Source organism: Dama dama, chromosome 9, assembly GCF_033118175.1.
Source record: "Dama dama isolate Ldn47 chromosome 9, ASM3311817v1, whole genome shotgun sequence".
NCBI classification, from domain to species: Eukaryota; Metazoa; Chordata; class Mammalia; order Artiodactyla; family Cervidae; genus Dama; species Dama dama.
This window is the reverse complement of record NC_083689.1, coordinates 16,756,286-16,776,468: the sequence shown is the minus strand read 5'-3', so window position 1 is coordinate 16,776,468 and position 20,183 is coordinate 16,756,286. Positions and strand designations below refer to the sequence as shown.

The following is a 20,183-nucleotide window of genomic DNA, read 5'->3' as shown; positions in this document are numbered from 1 at the left end:
CCTGGAGGAAGAAGTAGCAACACGCTCTGGTATTCTTGCCTAGGAAATTCCAAGGACAGAGGAGCCTAGTGGGCTACAGTCACAAAGAATTGGACATGACTGAAGAACTGAACAATTACTGTTGCAAGATGACTTGCAGAATTCAGTTCAGTTCAGTTCAGTCGCTCAGTCGTGTCCGACTCTTTGCGACCCCATGGATCGCAGCACGCCAGGCCTCCCTGTCCATCGCCAACTCCCGGAGTTTACTCAAACTCATCTCCATCGAGTCGGTGATGCCATCCAGCCATCTCATCCTCTGTCATCCCCTTCTCCTCCTGCCCCCAATCCCTCCCAGCATCAGGGTCTTTTCCAATGAGTCAACTCTTCCCATGAGGTGGCCAAAGTATTGGAGTTTCAGCTTCAGTATCAGTCCTTCCAATGAACACCCAGGACTGATCTCCTTTAGGATGGACTGGTTGGATCTCCTTGCAGTCCAAGGGACTCTCAAGAATCTTCTCCAACACCACCGTTCAAAAGCATCAATTCTTTGGCACTCAGCTTTCTTCACAGTCCAACTCTCACATCCACACATGACCAGTGGAAAAACCACAGCCTTGACTAGACAGACCTTTGTTGGCAAAGTAATGTCTCTGCTTTCTAATATGCTATCTAGGTTGGTCATAACTTTCCTTCCAAGGAGTAAGCGTCTTTTAATTTCATGGCTGCAATCTTGCAGAATTATATCACCCCAATACTCATGTATAAAACTAACTAGTAGAAACTCATACTCCAGTGATGTAGTTTAAGAAAGAGGCTTGACATCACCCTCAGTGGTGAAAACTTGAAAGCATGTCCCCTAAAATCAGGAACAAGACAAGGGTGCTCACTCTCACCACTACTATTCAACATAGTTTTGGAAGTTTGGGCCACAGAAATCAGAGCAGAAAAAGAAGTAAAAGGAATCCAGATAGGAAAAGAAGTGAAACTCTCGCTGTTTGCAGATGACATGATCCTCTACATAGAAAACCCTAAAGACTCTACCAGAAAATTACTAGAGCTAATCAATGAATATAGTAAAGTTGCAGAATATAAAATTAACACACAGAAATCCTTTGCATTCCTATACACTAACAATGAGAAAACAGAAAGAGAAATTAAGGAAACAATACCATTCACCATTGCAACAAAAGAATAAAATACTTAGGAGTATATCTACCTAAAGAAACAAAAGACCTATACATAGAAAACTATAAAACACTGATGAAAGAAATCAAAGAGGACACAAACAGATGGAGAAATATACCGTGTTCATGAATTGGAAGAATCAATATTGTCAAAATGACTATACTACCCAAAGCAATCTATAGATTCAATGTAATCCCTATCAAGCTACCAACAGTATTTTTCACAGAACTAGAACAAATAATTTCACAATTTGTATGGAAATACAAAAAACCTTGAATAGCCAAAGTAATCTTGAGAAAGAAGAATGGAACTGGAGGAATCAACCTGTCTGACTTCAGACTATACTACAAAGCCACAGTCATCAAGACAGTATGGGACTGGCACAAAGACAGAAATATAGATCAATGGAACAGAATAGAAAGCCCAGAGATAAATCCACGAACCTATGGACACCTTATCTTCGACAAAGGAGGCAAGGATATACAATGGAAAAAAGACAACCTCTTTAACAAGTGGTGCTGGGAAAACTGGTCAACCACTTGTAAAAGAATGGAACTAGAACACTTTCTAACACCATACACAAAAAATAAACTCAAAATGGATTAAAGATCTAAATGTAAGACCAGAAACTATAAAACTCCTAGAGAAGAACATAGGCAAAACACTCTCTGACATAAATCACAGCAAGATCCTCTATGACCCACCTCCCAGAATATTGGAAATAAAAGCAAAAATAAACAAATGGGACCTAATGAAACTTAAAAGCTTTTGCACAACAAAGGAAACTATAAGCAAGGTGAAAAGACAGCCCTCAGATTGGGAGAAAATAATAGCAAACAAAGCAACAGACAAAGGATTAATCTCAAAAATATACGAGCAACTCCTGAAGCTCAATTCCAGAAAAACAAATGATCCAATCAAAAAATGGGCCAAAGAACTAAACAGACATTTCTCCAAAGAAGACATACAGATGGCGAACAAACAAATGAAAAGATGCTCAACATCACTCATTATCAGAGAAATGCAAATCAAAACCACAATGAGGTACCATTACACGCCAGTCAGGATGGCTGCTATCCAAAAGTCTACAAGCAATAAATGCTGGAGAAGGTGTGGAGTAAAGAGAACCCTCTTACACTGTTGGTGAGAATGCAAACTAGTACAGCCGCTATGGAGAACAGTGTGGAGATTCCTTAAAAAACTGGAAATAGAACTGCCATGTGACCCAGCAATCCCACTTCTGGGCATACACACCGAGGAAACCAGATCTGAAAGAGACACGTGCACCCCAATGTTCATCGCAGCACTGTTTATAATGGCCAGCACATGGAAGCAACCTAGATGTCCATCAGCAGACGAATGGATAAGGAAGCTGTGGTACATATACACCATGGAATATTACTAAGCCATTAAAAAGAATTCATTTGAATCAGTTCTAATGAGATGGATGAAACTGGAGCCCATTATACAGAGTGAAGTAAGCCAGAAAGATAAAGACCAATAGAGTATACTAACACATACATATGGAATTTAGAAAGATGGTAATGATAACCCTATATGCAAAACAGAAAAAGAGACACAGATGTACAGAACAGACTTTTGGACTCTGTGGGAGAAGGCAAGGGTGGGATGTTTTGAGAGAACAGCATTGAAACATGTATATTATCAAGTGTGAAACAGATCACCAGCCCAGGTTGGATGCAATGAGACAAGTGCTCGGGCCTGGTGCACTGGGAAGACCCAGAGGGATGGGGTGGAGCGGGAGGTGGGAGGGGGGATCGGGATGGGGAATACATGTAAATCCATGGCTGATTCATGTCAATGTATGGCAAAAACCACTACAATATTGTAAAGTAATTAGCCTCCAACTAATAAAAATAAATGGAAAAAAAAAAAAAGAAAGAGCTTGATAAACCAAATATATTTACAACCTGTTAAAAACAGTTATTTTGTGGTTGAAAGTTTTCTGGAATATTATACCCAGATTAATTTTCATCAAGCTATGAGTTCTCATGTTACTCACATTTGTAATTATTTCTGGTGAGAGTTTTAACATTTAACGATGAAGACCAACTGAAGTCTTTCCCACACTCTTTACAGTCAAAAGGTTTTACCCCATGAGGTGAGTCCTTTCATGCCTTCGGAAGGAAGTGGGATGATTGAAGGCTTTCCCACATTCTTTACATTCATAGGGTTTCTCTCCTGTGTGAGTCTTTTCATGTGTTTGTAAGGAACTGTATCCTCTGTAGGCTTTATCACATTGTTTACATTCATAGGGTTTTTCTAGTGTGAGTTCTTCCATGTGTTTGAAGATAACTGGGACACCTGAACACTTTATGACATTTTTTATACTCAGGGTTTTTCTCCAGTGTGATTTCTCTCATGTCTTCGAAAACTTTGACAACATCTGAGGGCTTTTCCACATTGTTTACATTCGTAGGGTTTCTCTCCAATATGAATTCTTCTGTGCGTTTCTAAGGAAGTATAATTTCTGCAGGTTTTTCCACACTGGTTACATTCATAGAGTTTCTCTCTAGTGTGTGTTCTTTCATGAATTCGAAGTGAGGTTGAATAACTAAAGGTTCCTCTACATTTCCTATATTCATAGGGTTTCTCTCCAGTGTGGGTTCTTTCATGTTTTTGAAAGGAGGGGTAATACCTGAAGGTTTTGCCACACTGTTTACATTCATAGGGTGTCTCCCCAGGGTGACTTCTCTGGTGTATTTGAAATGAACTGGGGGAACTCAACACTTTCCCACACTGCTTACATTTATAAGGTTCAACTCTAGTGTGAGTGATTATGTGCACATGAAGGCTTGCAAGAGCTCTAAAGGCTTTTCCATATTCCTTACATTCATAAGGTTTTTCTCCAGTATGAATTCTTTGATGTTTCCGAAAAGAACTGAGACAACTGAAGGCTTTACCACATTTTTTGCATTGGTAGGGTTTTTCTCCATTGTGATTTCTTTTATGTATTTAGAAACGTATGTTAGAACTGAAAGTCTTACCAGATGACTTACATTCATAGGGTTTCTCTCCAGTGTGAACTCTTTTGTGTTTTGAAGGAGAGGTAATATCTGAAGGTTTTACCACATTGTTTACAGTCATAAGGTTTCTTTCTGGTATGAGTCTTTTCATGTGTCCAGAGTGAACTGGGACAACTGAATGCTTTACGACATTTTCTATGTTCACAGAATTTTTCTCTTGTGTGAGTCCTCTTTTGTGTTTGGAAAGGCTGATTATATCTATAGGCTTTTCCACAATGTTTACATTTATAAGATTTCTCCCCAGTGTAGGTTCTTTCATGTATCTGAAGTGAAGCTGAAGAACTATAAGTTTTCCCACAGTCTTTACACTTATAAAGAGGCACCCCCACTATGTGTTAGCCTGTGCCTTTGCAAAGTTTTTGAGCCATATGAAGGCTTTCCCACATTTCTTACCTTTATAGGTTTTTTTCTCCATTGTGATTTCTTTTATGTTTTTCAAAACACTGCAGGTAACTAAAGGCTTTCCCGCATACTTTGCATTTATTCTCTCCATTTGCCTGATACTCATATGGCTTGTGTACAATGTGACTTCTGGTGGACTTATTATGGGAGGAATGAAGCATGAGGTCTTTTCCACATACTTTGTGTCCCCATGGTCTTACTCTGGGAAGAGTTTTCTTCTTCGGATTGTGATTTGGAATAAGGTTTACGTTTTCTCCTCAAGGACTATCCTCTTTACCTTCACAGAGTCTCTCTGCCTATGACTTCTGCAAAAAAACAAAAAGGGAGTATTAAAAATCTCTTTGTTAATGATTTCATATTTATTAAAAATGCTTCAGCTACACTCTTGAGAAACCTATGTGCAGGTCAGGAAGCAACTGTTAGAACTGGACATAGAACAATAGACTGGTTCCAAATAGGAAAAGGAGTACATCAAGGCTGTATATTGTCACCTTGCTTATTTAACTTAAATGCAGAGTACATCATGAGAAACTCTGGGCTGGAAGAAGCACAAGCTGGAATCAAGATTGCTGGGAGAAATATCAATAACCTCAGATATGCAGATGACACCACCCTTATGGTAGAAAGTGAAGAGGAACTAAAAAGCCTTGATAAAAGTGAAAGAGGAGAGTGAAAAAGTTGGCTTAAAGCTCAACATTCAGAAAACCAAGATCATGGCATCTGGTCCCATCACTTCATGGGAAATAGATGGGGAAACAGTGGAAACAGTGTCAGACTTTATTTTGGGGGCTCCAAAATCACTGCAGATGGTGATTGCAGCCATGAAATTAAAAGACGCTTACTCCTCAGAAGGAAAGTTATGACCAACCTAGATAGCATATTAAAAAGGAGAGACATTACTTTGCCAACAAAGGTCTGTCTAGTCAAGGCTGTGGTTTTTCCACTGGTCATGTGTGGATGTTAGAGTTGGACTGTGAAGAAAGCTGAGTGCCAAAGAATTGATGCTTTGGAACTGTGATGTTGGAGAAGACTCTTGAGAGTTCCTTGGACTGCAAGGAGACTCAACCAGTCCATCCTAAAGGAGATCAGTCCTGGGTGTTCATTGGAAGGACTGATGCTGAAGCTGAAACTCCAATATTTTGGCTACCTCATGCGAAGAGTTGACACACTGGGAAAGACCCTAATGCTGGGAGGGATTGGGGGCAGGAGGAGAAGGGGATGACAGAGGATGAGATGGCTGGATGGCATCACCGACTCGATGGAGATGAGTTTGAGTAAACTCCAGGAGTTGGTGATAGACAGGGAGGCCTGGCGTGCTACGATTCATGGGGTCGCAGAGTCGGACACGACTGAGCAACTGAACTGAACTGAACTGAACACTTTTACAATTTATAGCAAAAGCATAGGTTGTTTTTTTTTTCTATCACGTGTGAATTGTTCGAAATTCAATATACCAAGTACTCCACAAGAGGACTCACCAAAATGGTGATATTTATATACAGGGCTTATTAACACTGCTTCCATGTGAACTATTTTGCAAACACTGAACATTATGTCATATATAAGAAAGTAATTTGGTGAAAATTTTGAGGAGCAATACATTTGAAGCATGGGTTACCTTGTTTCTTTTTAAAATCTGGTACAATAACATAATTCTCATGTGAAATACTGCTTTCTACTGTGAATGTCACTCACCTTAGTTTTCCCCCCTGGTTTCTGTACTGATCTTCAATGTCATGATCTTCCCATGTTGTTCCTAAAATACACATAAAAATGATCCCAAAATATTAGAAGTTATAGAAAAATCAGTAGACTCTAGATCTACAATGAGCTGTGACAATATCTAATTTATTTATTTACCAATGTCCTCCCTTTATACAGTCCACCTCTTAGAAAAATACTGATGGGCAGAAAAACTTGTCCTTTGACAAGGTGAAGGTCAGTTGTCATCCTTACCTACTGAGGCCAGGTTCCTGAAGGTTTCCCCCATCACATCTCTGTAGAGTTTCTTCTGTGAAAAATCCAGTAAAGCCCACTCTTCCAGGGTGAAGTTCACAGTCACATCCTCAAAGACCACTGAGTCCTAAAACATCCCAAATATGTGTACAGTAGGATGAGTGAGGCTGACAGCTCTGTACATCCATACTCCACGTATAGGAGGGTTACTTATGATTCTGTTATTCCCCATTTACTTATTTTTTGACTTGTTCATCAGAAACTCTCTGTCCATGCTTCCTTCCTCATAAATGTAACAGCATCATAAACATGTGAAAATTACTTACATAGTTTTACTGTGATCACATTACAAGTCTGTTTTATTTATTTTTGCCTACACTAGGTCTTCATTGCTGTGTGGGCTTTTCTCTAGTTGTGACAAGTGGGGGCTACTCTCTAGTTGCAGTGCTCGGGCTTCTCACTGCGGTGGCTTCTCTTGTTGTGGAGCACAGGTTCTAGGGCCGTGGCTTCAGTAGTTGCTGCACATGGGCTCAGCAGTGGTGGCACATGGGCTTAGCTGCTCCAAGGCATGTGGGATCTTCCTGCATCAGAGATCAAACTTATGTCTCCTGCTTTGGCAGCCGGATTCTTTACCACTGAGCCACCAGGGAAGCCCCGCATTACAAATCTATTGCTATCTACTGGCAGGGTCCACAGTATGTTGAGAAATGGCAGAAATGCTATACAAATGAAACATATTATCAATTCAAGATAACCCACTTCTTGAGAGAAAAACTCCTTCCTCTCCTTTACTACCCACCATTTACACATTCCATGAGAGAGGCTCATGAGGGTAAAATGAATAAAAACATAGCGTTCTATTCCCATCATCGAAAATGAGAGTTCAGGAGGCCTGTGGCATCCAATTTTTAACAAGGTCCAGCTGGCCATTTTGTCCTAAAGTATTCCAAGCCCTTAGAAGTAATCGGATGCTGCTAACTTAGAATGAAAATATTCTTGCAGAAAAGCACAGCTTCCACTTTGTGTATTATTTATCACAAACCCAGTTCTTTCTTTTTTTCCTCTGTTCAATTTGACAGGTTGGAAAGTTATTTGTAATTTAGAGCTCAGACATGAGGAAGAAGGCATAAAAACTTAATATTATAAATTCCCTATGTTTGTGTTCATCAAGACTGTTTTCAGCCAATTTTTGGTGTACACACACACACACACACACACAGATAATAACATACCAAAAAAGTGTTTTCCCACAGAACCACAATAATCTCTCCTGGGCCCTGCTGACACTTTTTCAAAAGTTAATGAGACTCCCCTGGTGGTCCAGTGATTGAGAGTCCGTCTTGCAATGCAAGGGATGAGGGTTCAATCCCTGGTCAGGGAACTAGGATCCCACATGCTGCGAAGCAACTGGGCTCACTATAACTACTGAACCTGTGTGCTCTGGAGCCCAAACGCCACAAGAGAGCCCATGCACGGCAACGAAGCGTCCTGCATGACTCGAGGGTCTCGAATGCCGCATCTGAGACCCGATGCAGCCAAATTTTTTTTTTTAAAGTTAAGAAGCTGAAGATTGCAAGGGATCTTCTAGTCCATAATGGTCAGATGGTGGATTTGTCCGTGAAACATTATATAAAAGTGTCAGCAGTACTTTCCTCCAAAAAAACAAAAAATCATTTTCCAATCAGGAGGAAGTTGTTTCCTGAGTAGCCACTCTAGAGGCTGCCCTCCTACCTACAGTGGCATCCAAGCTCCCCTAGGGAGTAAAGGAGCATGATAGCTCAGTCCCTGGGTTTCCCTGATGGCTCAGTGATAAAGAATCCACCTGCAATGCAGAAGACACAGATTTGGATTCAATCCCTGGGTCAGGAAAATCCCCTGGAGAAGGAAATGGCAACCCACTCCAGTGTTCTTGCCTGGAAATCCCATGGACAGAGGAGCCTGGCGGGCTACAGTCCACTGGGTCACAAAGAGTTGGACGCTGAGTGGCTAAGTGCAGCACAGCAGCTAAATCCCTGAGCACAGGAATCCCTCAGCTGATGACATCACATGTTCCCAATAGACTATGAAAAGGTTTACTCCTCCAAAACAGGAATCTCCACATACTATGGAGTAACGAAGCCCATGAGCCATTGTTATAGTCACACTTTCCTAGAAACAAACTCACTCAGAAGGACAATGCAGATAGTGGAGGGCAGTTTACTACACCGGCGGGCCCAAGGCAGGGTCTCCTCTTAGCCAAGGACCCCGACCAGCATTTGTGAAAATCTTTTATACCCCATGTGTACGTGTCCAAACCCACCAGCCCAAATCCCTTGAGGCTTACAAAGGAAGGGTAAATACAATCACAATAACCCCATCATTCACGTGTTTTGTGTTCAAACAGTTAGTAATCAATAAGCCCGAGGTTACATTCCAACCAGTTAATAACCGATAAGCCTGTAGTTACATTCCCATAGATACTGTCCGGAGGCAGGGGTAATTAGTGTCTGTTTTCTCTTAGGCGATGAGTAACCTGGATGTGATCTTCAAGATTCCCCTGCCCAGAGGGGGTCTTATCCTTCCATTGTCATTCCCACAGGCACTAAGCAGAGAGTTCAGAGTCCATGGAGAGGCGGCCGAGCACCATCAGCACAGACAGGCCTGAGATGGAGCCCAGGCCCTATGAATTCCTTCTTCACCATAACTACTGAAGCCCCTGCACCTAGATCCCATGCTCTGCAACAAGAGAAGCCACCACAGTGAGAAGCCTGTGCATTGCAATTAGAGAGTTGGTTCTCCGGTACTCTGACATGATTAATGAAACTGATAAATATCTTGTGATCATTACTAAGATAAGAGAGAGGACTTCTCGGGTGGTCCAGTAGGTTAAGAATCTGCCTGCCAATGCAAGGGACACAGGTTCGATCCCTGGTTTGGGAAGATTTCACATGCCACAGAGTAACTAAGCCCCTGCACCACAATTCCTGAAGCCCACGCACCCTAGAGCCTGTGCTCCACAACAAGAGAAGGCACTGCAGTGAGAAACCTGACCACTGCAACTAGAGAGTACATGCAGCAATGAAGACCCAGTGCAGCCAAAAATAAATACATAAAATTTAAAAAAGAGAGAGAGACGGAAATTACAATGTAAGGCATCATGGGTAACCAGGAGGTATATGAGGTAGGTACTGAAGCCCCTGTGGTGTGCCTTTTGTAAGGCAAATTAAACAGTCTAGAGACTTCTGTAGTAGGGGATTTCGGTTTAAGGTGGCCCAATTTGTAAGTAACAGTATAAATGCTCTCCAATTAACTTGTAAACAAGGGATTTGTTGCCTCCAAAACATCGAGGAAATTTAGACAATGATGTGGGTGCTGAGAGAGACTACTGCTATTTCTTCATGGTATCAGGAAGGGGGTGGCCTTCTTTTTATTATTTTTTTTTAATGCATCCATTAAAGGATGTCCAGGCCTCATATGTTTGGAGCAATGCCCATCCACTTTTTACAAATCCCCCTTTTTCAATATTGTATGTCCTAAATGTCAAATGAACTTCCTCAGAAGAGATGTCATTAATGACAAGTCACCCCTCTGCTCCTGGCACAAAGTGGATGCAGGACAGACCCTGCCTGCTGAGACTGCATGCAGTGGCAATGGTGCTGAGGTTCCCCCAGGGTAACCAGGCAAAGCTATCTATGTCCCTTCAGAGGAGAAGGCCAAATGCAGATGAGGGGCTGCTGAAATAGACACTGAACAGAACAGACTTAGCCAAATCTGTGAAAGCAGAATGTTCAACAGCTGCTGAGTCATTTCCACAACGTTGGAGACTGGGAATAAGGGCTTTACTTGGTAGGACAACAGCCTCAAGTCTGTGGCATTCCACTGTGAGCTGTCTGTAACTCTTTCTAGGCTTAAGAACAGGTCAAATTAGGCTGTTCGAAGTAGAAGCACTGGGGATAATTGCAAATTTATATAATCCTAAAATTAAAGGTTTCTAACAACAGTCTTCAATCCTCAAAGGCCCTTTTTAACTTGTACTGGACCATACCACTAATTTAACTAAGGCATAAGGTCCATGGAATTTCATTTTGTGAAGGCAATTTGGAAGTAGCAAGAACTTACTTTGTACGACTTACTGGTTCAGAGCTTTCCTGCTCACTACTGGATATTTTACAACAGTGGGTGCTGTGATCATAAGGACAAGCAGAGTTCTGAAGTATACCAATATGTCCTCTATATTATATTCAGCAATTCCTCTAAGATCATGCAGTATCTTGCTTAAATTTAAGTACAACAAATACGAGACCTTGCAGTGAGTAACTGTAGGAAGGTTTGTAAATTCTTTCATTATAGGAGACAGTAACACTGATTTTAAACCTAAGCTATAGGGACTTGCCTGGTGGTCCAGTCGTTAAGACTGCGATCCCAATGCAGGGATATGGGTTTGATCCCTTGTGGGGGAACTAAGATCCTGCAGGCTGCAGCTAAAAAACATAATAAAACCAAACAAACAAAGGAAAAAGAAACAAACAAACCCCCCCACACACACACATTCTAGAGGTCCAATGGGCAAGGACTGTCCTTTTTATCTTTTTAGCTATGTAAATTCTTATTTAAAAAAAAAAAAAATCTGTTTCGCTATGCAGAGTCCTAGTTGTGGCATGCAGGATTTAGTTCTCTGACCAGGGGTCAAACCCAGCCCACCCCTCCCCAATACACACACGCATACTGGGAGCACAGTCTTAACCACTGTGCCACCAAGGAAACTCCTGTAAATTCTTTTAGTGCGTTTTGTATTTCTAACTGGAAAACTGTGCACCTTTTAAAATATCTTTTTCCTTTTGTTGCTTCTCTCCTATTCTTCCCTAGATTACACTTTAACACATTATTGACTGGAGAAGTATTAACGCCACAAGTGTTGGTGTCTGCAAGAATACCCTGGTCCATAATGTGTTGTGCTGTATGTGCAGCCGTACTTAGTTGCTCAGTCATGTCCGACGCTTTGCGACCCAGTGGACTACAGTCTGCTGGGCTCCCCTGTCCGTGGGGATTCTCCAAGCAAGAATACTAGAGTGGGTTCCCATGCCCTCCTCCAGGGGATCTTCCCAACCCAGGGATCGAACCCAGGTCTCCCGCAATGCAGGCAGATTCTTTACCAGCTGAGGTACCAGGGAAGCCTCAATAATGTGTTAAGTCCCAAGATATACTTAGAAAAGAGTGTGTCCTCTCTACCCTGGCATTCCTAAATGTTTGCTTCCAGAGAGGTGCACACTAGTGTCATCGGGATCAGAGACCTCCTCCACGATAACTGGTTATTTTACAGAGTTTAAGCACCCCAGGCTTAAACTGGTTTGAACTAATCCCTTTGCTGTGTATGTGTCTTGTCCCCCTAACTCAGAGGGTCGGGAGCTTTGTCGCAGTGGAGGCAGGGGCAGCAGCAGAGGTACCAAAGGTCCTGGTGAAGGGCTTCCCCAGTGGCTCAAAGGTAAAGAATCTGCCTGCAAAGCAGGAGACACGGGAGATGCAGGTACAATTCCAGGCTCAGGAAGATTCCCTGGAGCAGGAAATGGCAACCCACTCCAGTATTCTTGTCTGGAGAATCTCATGGACAGAGGAGCCTAGTGGGCTACAGTCTATGAGGTCACAAAGAATCGGACACGACAGTGACGGTGACTGATTGACTGACTGAGCCCTCTGCTATTAGGCGTGGACTCAGCCTGCCACCTAGTGGCCACCTTTTCCAATTGCTTTTTCTCTGAAATAACTGCTCTTTAAGCAGTGACCATCTGAAGGGCTCACCTCACTCACAGGGTGTAATCAGGCTTTTCCTCTCCTAACAGCCGGCAATCCCAGCCTCAGTTACATTTTTACTTAAAGACACAGGCAGGTTCCAGCCAACACGTCGACTGAGCACCATTTTAACAAAGGCTTAATTCCCATACTCCTACAAAGAAAAGATAAGGAATTACCAAAACTTCCAACTCGGGGTCCTCTGTATATAGAACTCAGGCTTGGTGGGGTCAACCATGCTACACAGGGGCAGCCAGCAGAGGGCATAGGAAAAGCTCCCCAGCAAACAGCAGCTCACAAAGCAAGAGCCTCCAGGCTTTCTCATCAGCCTGTCCAGGTAAGAAGCACTAGGGTCAAAGGGAGGGATGAGGCTTAACTTTTAGTACTAGGCAAACATCAAATACGTGAACCCCTGACAGCCCATTATAAGAACAAACCCCGTAAGCATTCACACTGGTTTGTTTTTATACAAAGAAACTAACAAAATGAAATCCAGAAGTAATAAAAAAACTGCTTATTTCAAAGGTTTATTCACTCAGTCGTCTCCAACTCTTTGCGACCCCATGGACTGTAGCCCACCAGGATCCTCTGTCCATGGAATTCTCCAGGCAAGAATACTGGGATGGGTTGCCATTTCCTACTCCAGGGTGGCTGGAATAAGAGCAAAGTAGAGCAGGATATGTAGGTTAGTTTCCTATCTTCAGCTCAGTTCAGTCGTGTCCGACTCTTTGCATGGACTGCAGCATGCCAGGCCTCCCTGTCCATCACCAACTCCTGGAGTTTACTTATGTCCATTGAGTCGGTGATGCCATCCAACCATCTCATCCTCTGTCATCCCCTTCTCCCGCCTTCAATCTTTCCCAACATCAGGCTCTTTTCAAATGAGTCAGTTCTTCGCATCAGGTAGCCAGAGTATTGGAGTTTCAGCTTCAGCATCAGTCCTTCCAATGAATATTCAGGACTGATTTCCTTTAGGATGGACTGGTTGAATCTCCTTGCAGTCCAAGGGACTCTCAAGAGTCTTCTCCAACACCACAAGTTTCCTATCTTAGGAATTAAAAATAAAAATTTTTTTTGATTCAACCTTCCCATGCATTACTTAGTGAAAATAAGAAGAGAAATTTACATATGCTGTATTTTCCTATGATTAATCATTATTTTTAATTAGCTTTTGCTTTTTATTTTAATTTTTAAAAATATTTATTTATTTGGCTGCACTAGGTCTTAGTTGTGGCATGTGTGATCTAGTTCCCTGACCTGGGCTTGAACCCAGGCCCCCTGCATTGGGAACTCAAAGCCCCTGGATTACTAGGGAAGTCCCTAGTCTTTGCTTTTTGAAATTAAACTTTTCTACATAGGAAATCACTTCAAGATTTAATCCTTTAAACATTTAACAGATATAAAACCACAGACCATAAAAAAAATTACAAATTCCTTTCTAACAAAAACAAGGTGGGGAAAAAAAAAAAGGCTTCTATCAACTGCCCCCAACTAATGATGCTTCAACTTATAACTTTTCAACTTTACAATGGTATGAAAACAATATGAATTAAGTAGAAATCATACTTTAAAGTTTGAATTTTGATCTTTTCCAAGGAGAGCGATATGTTTTATGATGCATACTCAGTTGCTCAGTTGTGTCTGACACCCTGCATGACCTGTAGCCTGCCAGGCTCCTCCTCTGTCTATAGGATTTTCCAGGCAAGAATATTGCAGTGGGTTTCCTCCTCCAGGGAGTATTTCCAGCCAGGGATCGAACCTGAGTCTCCTGGATTGGCAGGTGGATTCTTTACGACTGCACCACCAAGGAAGCCTTCCTTCCACTATATTTAACACGAATATTTTACAGAATGAGTAGTATATTATAATACATTAGAGGTTTCAATTAAGCCCTGAAATATATTAGGAATTTCAAAGATTTCCATAAGTTCTGAGGTGTTTTCCTCGTATCAGTGAAAACAGAAATTCAACTGCCTTTTCCCCACATCCATTAAAATAGGAATTCATTTGCCTTAGGAATAGTATAGCCTCTTAGAAGTCAAAGTTCTCCAGAGACAAGGATAAACACTGACCAAAAATGGAAAAAGCACCTGAGAACTTTAAAACACCCGTATCTCTCACATCTTGAGGTTCTCTTGCCTAAATGGAACCAAAATTCTATTTGGTTCCACAATTTTCTTATCTTACACTAAGTGTCAATCAACTTACATTGTATAACCCCAAAAGCCAATACAAAGTAGTTTCAAAAGCTGCAAAATTCAATGATAAAGGAATCAAAAGGAAAGAAACACAAATACTGGAATCAACACAGATATGTAGCATGCTTTCCTACAATTCAGAAAGAAAAAAACAAAAACCACACTGTCCCCCTCAGGACTCCCCTGATGGGCCACTGACTTCATCTTCCAATGCAGGGGGTGTGGGTTCAATTCCTGGTCAGGCAGCTAAGATCCCCCATGCCAGGGCTAAAAATTAAAAACCTAAAACAGAAGCAATATTGTAATAAATTCAATAAAGAATTTTATGCTCCATATTATTTAAAAAAAAAAAAAAAACTTAAAAAAAAACACCACACCCCACATTCAGAAAGGTTCTAAACACTCTTGGCTGAGATGCACGTGTCACATCTACAGCGTGTCAGTCCCTGGTGGAGAAGGGCAGGGACAACTGAGCGGCCACACGCCCTCTCCTTCCCCAGAAGCATGGAGGGTCCCCTTCCCTCAGGCTTTTATTCTCACAAGTGAGGAAACGGTGAGCCTGATTCTGTTTAAGGTTCTCACACAAATAAACTCCCAAATTCATCAACCCTTTGTCCATGAGACAGAACACCTGACCTTCAGACTTTCTTAACATGCATCAGTTCCATTCTGAATGCAAAACTTTGCAAAACCTCAGCATAGAACTCAAAAATGTCTAGACCTCAGGAGGCACAACTACAAACTCAGGAACTCCATCATGTCCCACCCACCTCCAATCCGTGTGCTCACATGTCCCCAGCGTTCCAGGGTTTGGTAGCTTTTCTCAGCATAAAGTCCTGTGGTGGGTGTGGACACCAGAAGAAGGAGGTTCTCTAGGAAGGATCCAACAGGCCTTGAAGTACTTCCCTGTGCAGGCACAGGGAGCCATAGCTTGGCTCAGCAATCACAGGCCTCTGCTGCATGCTGCAGTTGCTTTGGAAAAGGGTTGATATTACTTTAATTGTCACAAACCCAGTGTGGGAACAGTCCAGAAGGTCACTCAAACCCAGCATTTACACAGAAAGGAGGGGGAAAAAATTGTAAGGCATTTGACTGCCTTCCCTTGAGGCTCAGCTGGTAAAGAATCCACCTGCAATGCGGGAGACTTGGGTTCCATCCCGGGGTTGGGAAGATCCCCTGGAGACGGTAAAGGCTACCCACTCCAGTATTTTGGCCTGGAGAATTCCATGGACTGTGTGGTCATGGGGTCGCAAAGAGTTGAACGCGACTGAGCAACTTTTACTTGACGAGTTCAAACAGAAAACCCCAAATATCTATTCCTTTCAGAAAAAGGTGTCAGGTAATTGTTTCCAGGGAAAGAAACTGGTTCATAAATAACTAATCATACTGGAACACTCACTTCTGCTCTGCAAAATCTAAGCCCTGGAAATTTACTGGAAACATCCCAAAGTACAGAACAGACCTCAAAAACTTCCTGTACATGCTCGGGAATAAAGAGTGAAAGAATCCTATACAAACAGAATGTGAAATACTGGAATATATTATTTTCTTCTAAAATGCACCTTCTTGCTTGCCTCTTTGAAACTAGTTTATACTGTCTTTTAAGCTCTATTGATTAACTACATTTTACCTCTATTGAAAAACCAAGACAAGTGAAAAAAATCTTTCCAAGGTGACAAATCCAGGGAGGGGCCATGCTGACAGTACAAAACGCCCAGGAAAATTTCCAAAAAGACCCTCCAACCAAAGCACTTCCCATAGGATGTTGTATCCAGGAAAGATTAGGGGGAGAGACTAGAGATTTGATGCAACCTAATTCTAAGTGGTTATTCTCACTTTCCTCTCATGAAAACAGACAAATATAAATCTTTTAAAAACAGCATTCCATGGCTCTGGCAAAAAAAAGATAAAAATATTGGGTCTGTTTGACATGCAGCCGGAACGCAAATAGTTAATTGATTATAACGCTATGAATTAGTTGGCGTGGGGGAGGAGGTGAGGGATCTGAACATTTAGGGATCTACTATCATCCCAGGAAGTGAAGGGCACAGGAGCTTGGATTTGAGACTCTGCTTCCCAAATATCTGGAAAACTCTGGAGAAAACAGATGAACCCCTGGGAGAAAGGAGGGACAGGGCATACCACAGTCTACAGCTCCTCCCACTCACGAACCCCAGCAACCCAGGCCTGACTGTCACTAAATGACCCGCCCGCTGGTTACCGCACAATCAGGGGATACGCGGGAATGCCGGCTCAGCGCTACCCAGGGAAGCTCCCGGGCCGGGACTAAAAGCCGCGCGAAGTGATGGAGAGGACGCCCGGGGTCCGGTCGCTGGTCCACCGTCCAAGCTGCGCGCCAGAGGCGAATGAGATCCGAGAGACGCTCCGCCCCGATTCCGTACCGAGGGGCAGCATACTCACCATTTTTAGGCTTCCCGGGTCCCCCTGAGGCCTTCCCACGGCTCCCACGACCAGTGCTGAGTCAGAGTGCAACACACACCAGGGCCGACTCCACCAAGAAGCATGAACCACAGACACACCATTCTCCAGTGAGGCGGGCGAAAGTAGGGTGGTCTTCACCTGAGCGGTGTGTCGCTCCACCCACCTGCACAGCGGCGCCCTCTGATTGGATAGTTCAGAGGGCACGCCCCTCAGCTTGAGTGACATCTGGAGGAAGGAAGCCAGGCTTAGGCAAACCAACTTCCGCCAGTCGGTAGGAACACGACCCAGCCACGATTATTTGCATTGAGCCTTTACAGTTTTCTGCCAGCTCTTTGCTAACATGTGGGCGCAGTTTACAGGGACTCTTTTTAAACTAATTTACTTTTTGACCTTGTTCTGAGGCATATGGAAACCTAGTTCCCTGACCAGGGATGGAACTTGGGCCCCCTGCACTGTAGCGCGGAGTCTTAACCACTGGGCCCCCAAGGAAGTCCCTACAGGGAATCCTTGACTGAGTTTCTGTGAAACAAGCACACAGCAATGAGGATGGCCCAGACTACACTGGAAGGAGAGGATCTTATGTCTCTAGGGGTCAAAGGCTTGCATAGGGCTGTCAGGCCACTCAGGGAACTATGAGCTTTGTTCAGGAACACGAGACGCTAAATGTGACCTCACTGTTCATAAGAAAGAACCCGGCTGCATTTGCTCTTTGATCCTTGCAAGGGTTGAGCTTTCCACCCATCCGTTTCCCACCTCCATCTGTTGTTATTCGGTCCCTCAGTCTGGTTTGACTCTTCGAGACCCCAGGGACTGCAACACACCCTGTCCTTCACCATCTCCCAGAGCTTGCTCAAACTCATGTCCATTGAGTCGATGATGCCACCCAACTATCTCATCCTCTGTCCCCCCCACCCCCCACCCCCATTCCTCCTGCCTTCAGTCTTTCCCAGCTTCAGGGTCTGTTCCAATGAGTCAGCTCTTCGAATAGGTGGCCAAGTATTGGAGTTTCAGCTTCAGCATCAGTCCTTCCAATGCACCCCCACTTATTTGGTACTTAAATGAAAGAAACCCCGGGGCATTTGGATCTGCAGGAAGTCTGAACCCAGGAAGCCTCAACCTGGGTGCAAGGGCTCAGTCTAAGCACAGAGTGTGAGATGTTTCATTAAACTGTCAGGTGATGAAATAAAAATTTGTATTCTAAGGTAAGTGAAGGAGAACGTAAACATAAAAATTTTTCTCTGCCCTTTGGCCTCCTCTCTCCCCTCTACTCTGTACTGTGTATCAGCATTATGCATCAGCCAAACCTCCCCACTGGCAGAAATACCTGATCAATCATAGAGCAATATCCTCCTAGTCTCAAGATAACTCCATAAGAGCTAGCCTTCTTGCTTAATCTTGTAAGGGGCCACGAATACCCATGATCCATATTAGTACTTAGTTTGTGCATGTAGACCTAGACTGTGTAAACTGTTAATAATCCAGTGTTTAATGTACAGTCCTCTGTCTCAAAATCTTATATAACTGTGCTTTGACAACTAATAGGCATATATTATGTCCTTGGAGCTTTCTGAGGGGCTGTTCCCAGGTTATAATCCTCAATGTGGCTCAAATAAAATTATCCATTTCTTTCTTAGATGAATTTTTTCATCAACACAGGTTTCACTAAAATCACACTTAACATGGGAAGGAAATTTTATTTTTTTAACTTCTTATTTTATATTGGAATAGACTTCCCTGGTGGCTCAGACAGTAAACAATCTGCCTACAATGCAGGAGACCTTGATTTGATCCCTGGGTTGGGAAGATCCCCTGGAGAAGGGAAAGGTTACCCACTCCAGTATTCTTACCTGGAGAATCCCATGGACAGAGAAGCCTGATGGGCTATGGTCCATGGAGTCACAGAGTCAGACATGACTGAGCAACTAACACAAACATAGCCAGTTAACAATGCTGTGATGGTTTCAGGTGGACAGCAAAGGGACTCGGCCATACATATGTGTATCCAGTCTCCCCCAAACTCCCTTCCCATGGAAAGAAATCTATTTTAGATCAGATTTTGCCTGCATTTCTAGAAAACTTCAGAACATAAATGACTCTAATGTCCCTAAGGCAGCTAATTCCAATTTTCTCTGAGAGAAGAAAAACAGACTTTATGTAAACAGGAAATATCTGGAAATCCGCCCCCACCAGCTTTACTGAGGTATGACTAATAAAACTGTCTGTATTTAAAGATTACAATGTGCTGATTTAATATATGGAATTCTACATTGTATACTTGAAATCAGTCAAGACAGTAGAATAACACTTAATCCCCAAACTGCAGGATCTAATGCCTGATGATCTGAGCTGGAGCTGATGGTAATAATAATAGAAATTAAATGTATCCCTGGTGCCTAAAGGGTTGGGGACCACTGGATTAATTGATATCACCACACACACAAGAAGTAACCATGTGTGGTGATGGATGTGTTAATTAATCTTGAAACTCTAAGATCCCTACAAGATTGAATCACAGAACTCTTCTGTATTTAATTTATATGAACACCTTTATTGAGACATAACATACATACCATACAATGCATCACATTAAACAATTCAAAGGTTTCAGTATATTCCCAGATATATGCAATGACTCCCACAGTCAATATTTGAAGATTTTCACCACCTCAAAAAGAAATGTCTCTATACTTTTTCACTCTAAATATCCCATTTTCATCCTCCAGTGCCCAGCCTTAGAAAATCTTAATCTACTATCTGTCTCTATAGATGTCCTTATTCAGGGCTTGCAAATGAATAAAATTATGTAACATATGGTTTTTGTGATTGGTTTCATTTATTATTTTTCCAAGGGACATCCATGTGGTAGCATTGATCAATACTTCATTTTATGGCCAAATAATACTTCATCAGGTGGATAAAATGTTTTGTTTATCCTCTTATCTTTCATCTATTAACAGACATTAAGATTATTTTCATTTTTTGGCTACTGTGAGTAACATTGATGTAACTTTCATCAACAAATTTCTGTTCGACCATATGTTTTCATTTTTCATAGGCATATAGCTGAGAAAGGAACTGTGGGATCATATGATAACTATGCTTAATTTTTGAGAAACTGCCGAACAGTTGACCAAGTGGCTGCACTATTTGTAAATCAAATATTTAAAGTGTTGATTTTTTTAAAAAAGGATCTAACTAGAATTCTGTG

General features: G+C 42.3%; 1 protein-coding gene and 1 pseudogene across 1 annotated transcript; both read right to left on the bottom strand.

Moving 5' to 3' along the window:
* Positions 1 to 3,214: 3,214 nt before the first annotated feature.
* On the bottom strand, positions 3,215 to 17,123 carry LOC133061909 (zinc finger protein 564-like). The gene is made up of 4 exons (XM_061150219.1): positions 16,955 to 17,123; positions 6,570 to 6,696; positions 6,309 to 6,369; positions 3,215 to 4,918 (listed from the first exon to the last, which is right to left on the bottom strand). The coding sequence occupies exons 1-4, from the start codon at positions 16,955 to 16,957 to the stop codon at positions 4,858 to 4,860; spliced, it is 252 nt and encodes an 83-aa protein (XP_061006202.1). The 5' UTR covers positions 16,958 to 17,123; the 3' UTR covers positions 3,215 to 4,857.
* On the bottom strand, positions 3,275 to 4,470 carry LOC133061907 (zinc finger protein 14-like; annotated as a pseudogene).
* Positions 17,124 to 20,183: the final 3,060 nt, after the last annotated feature.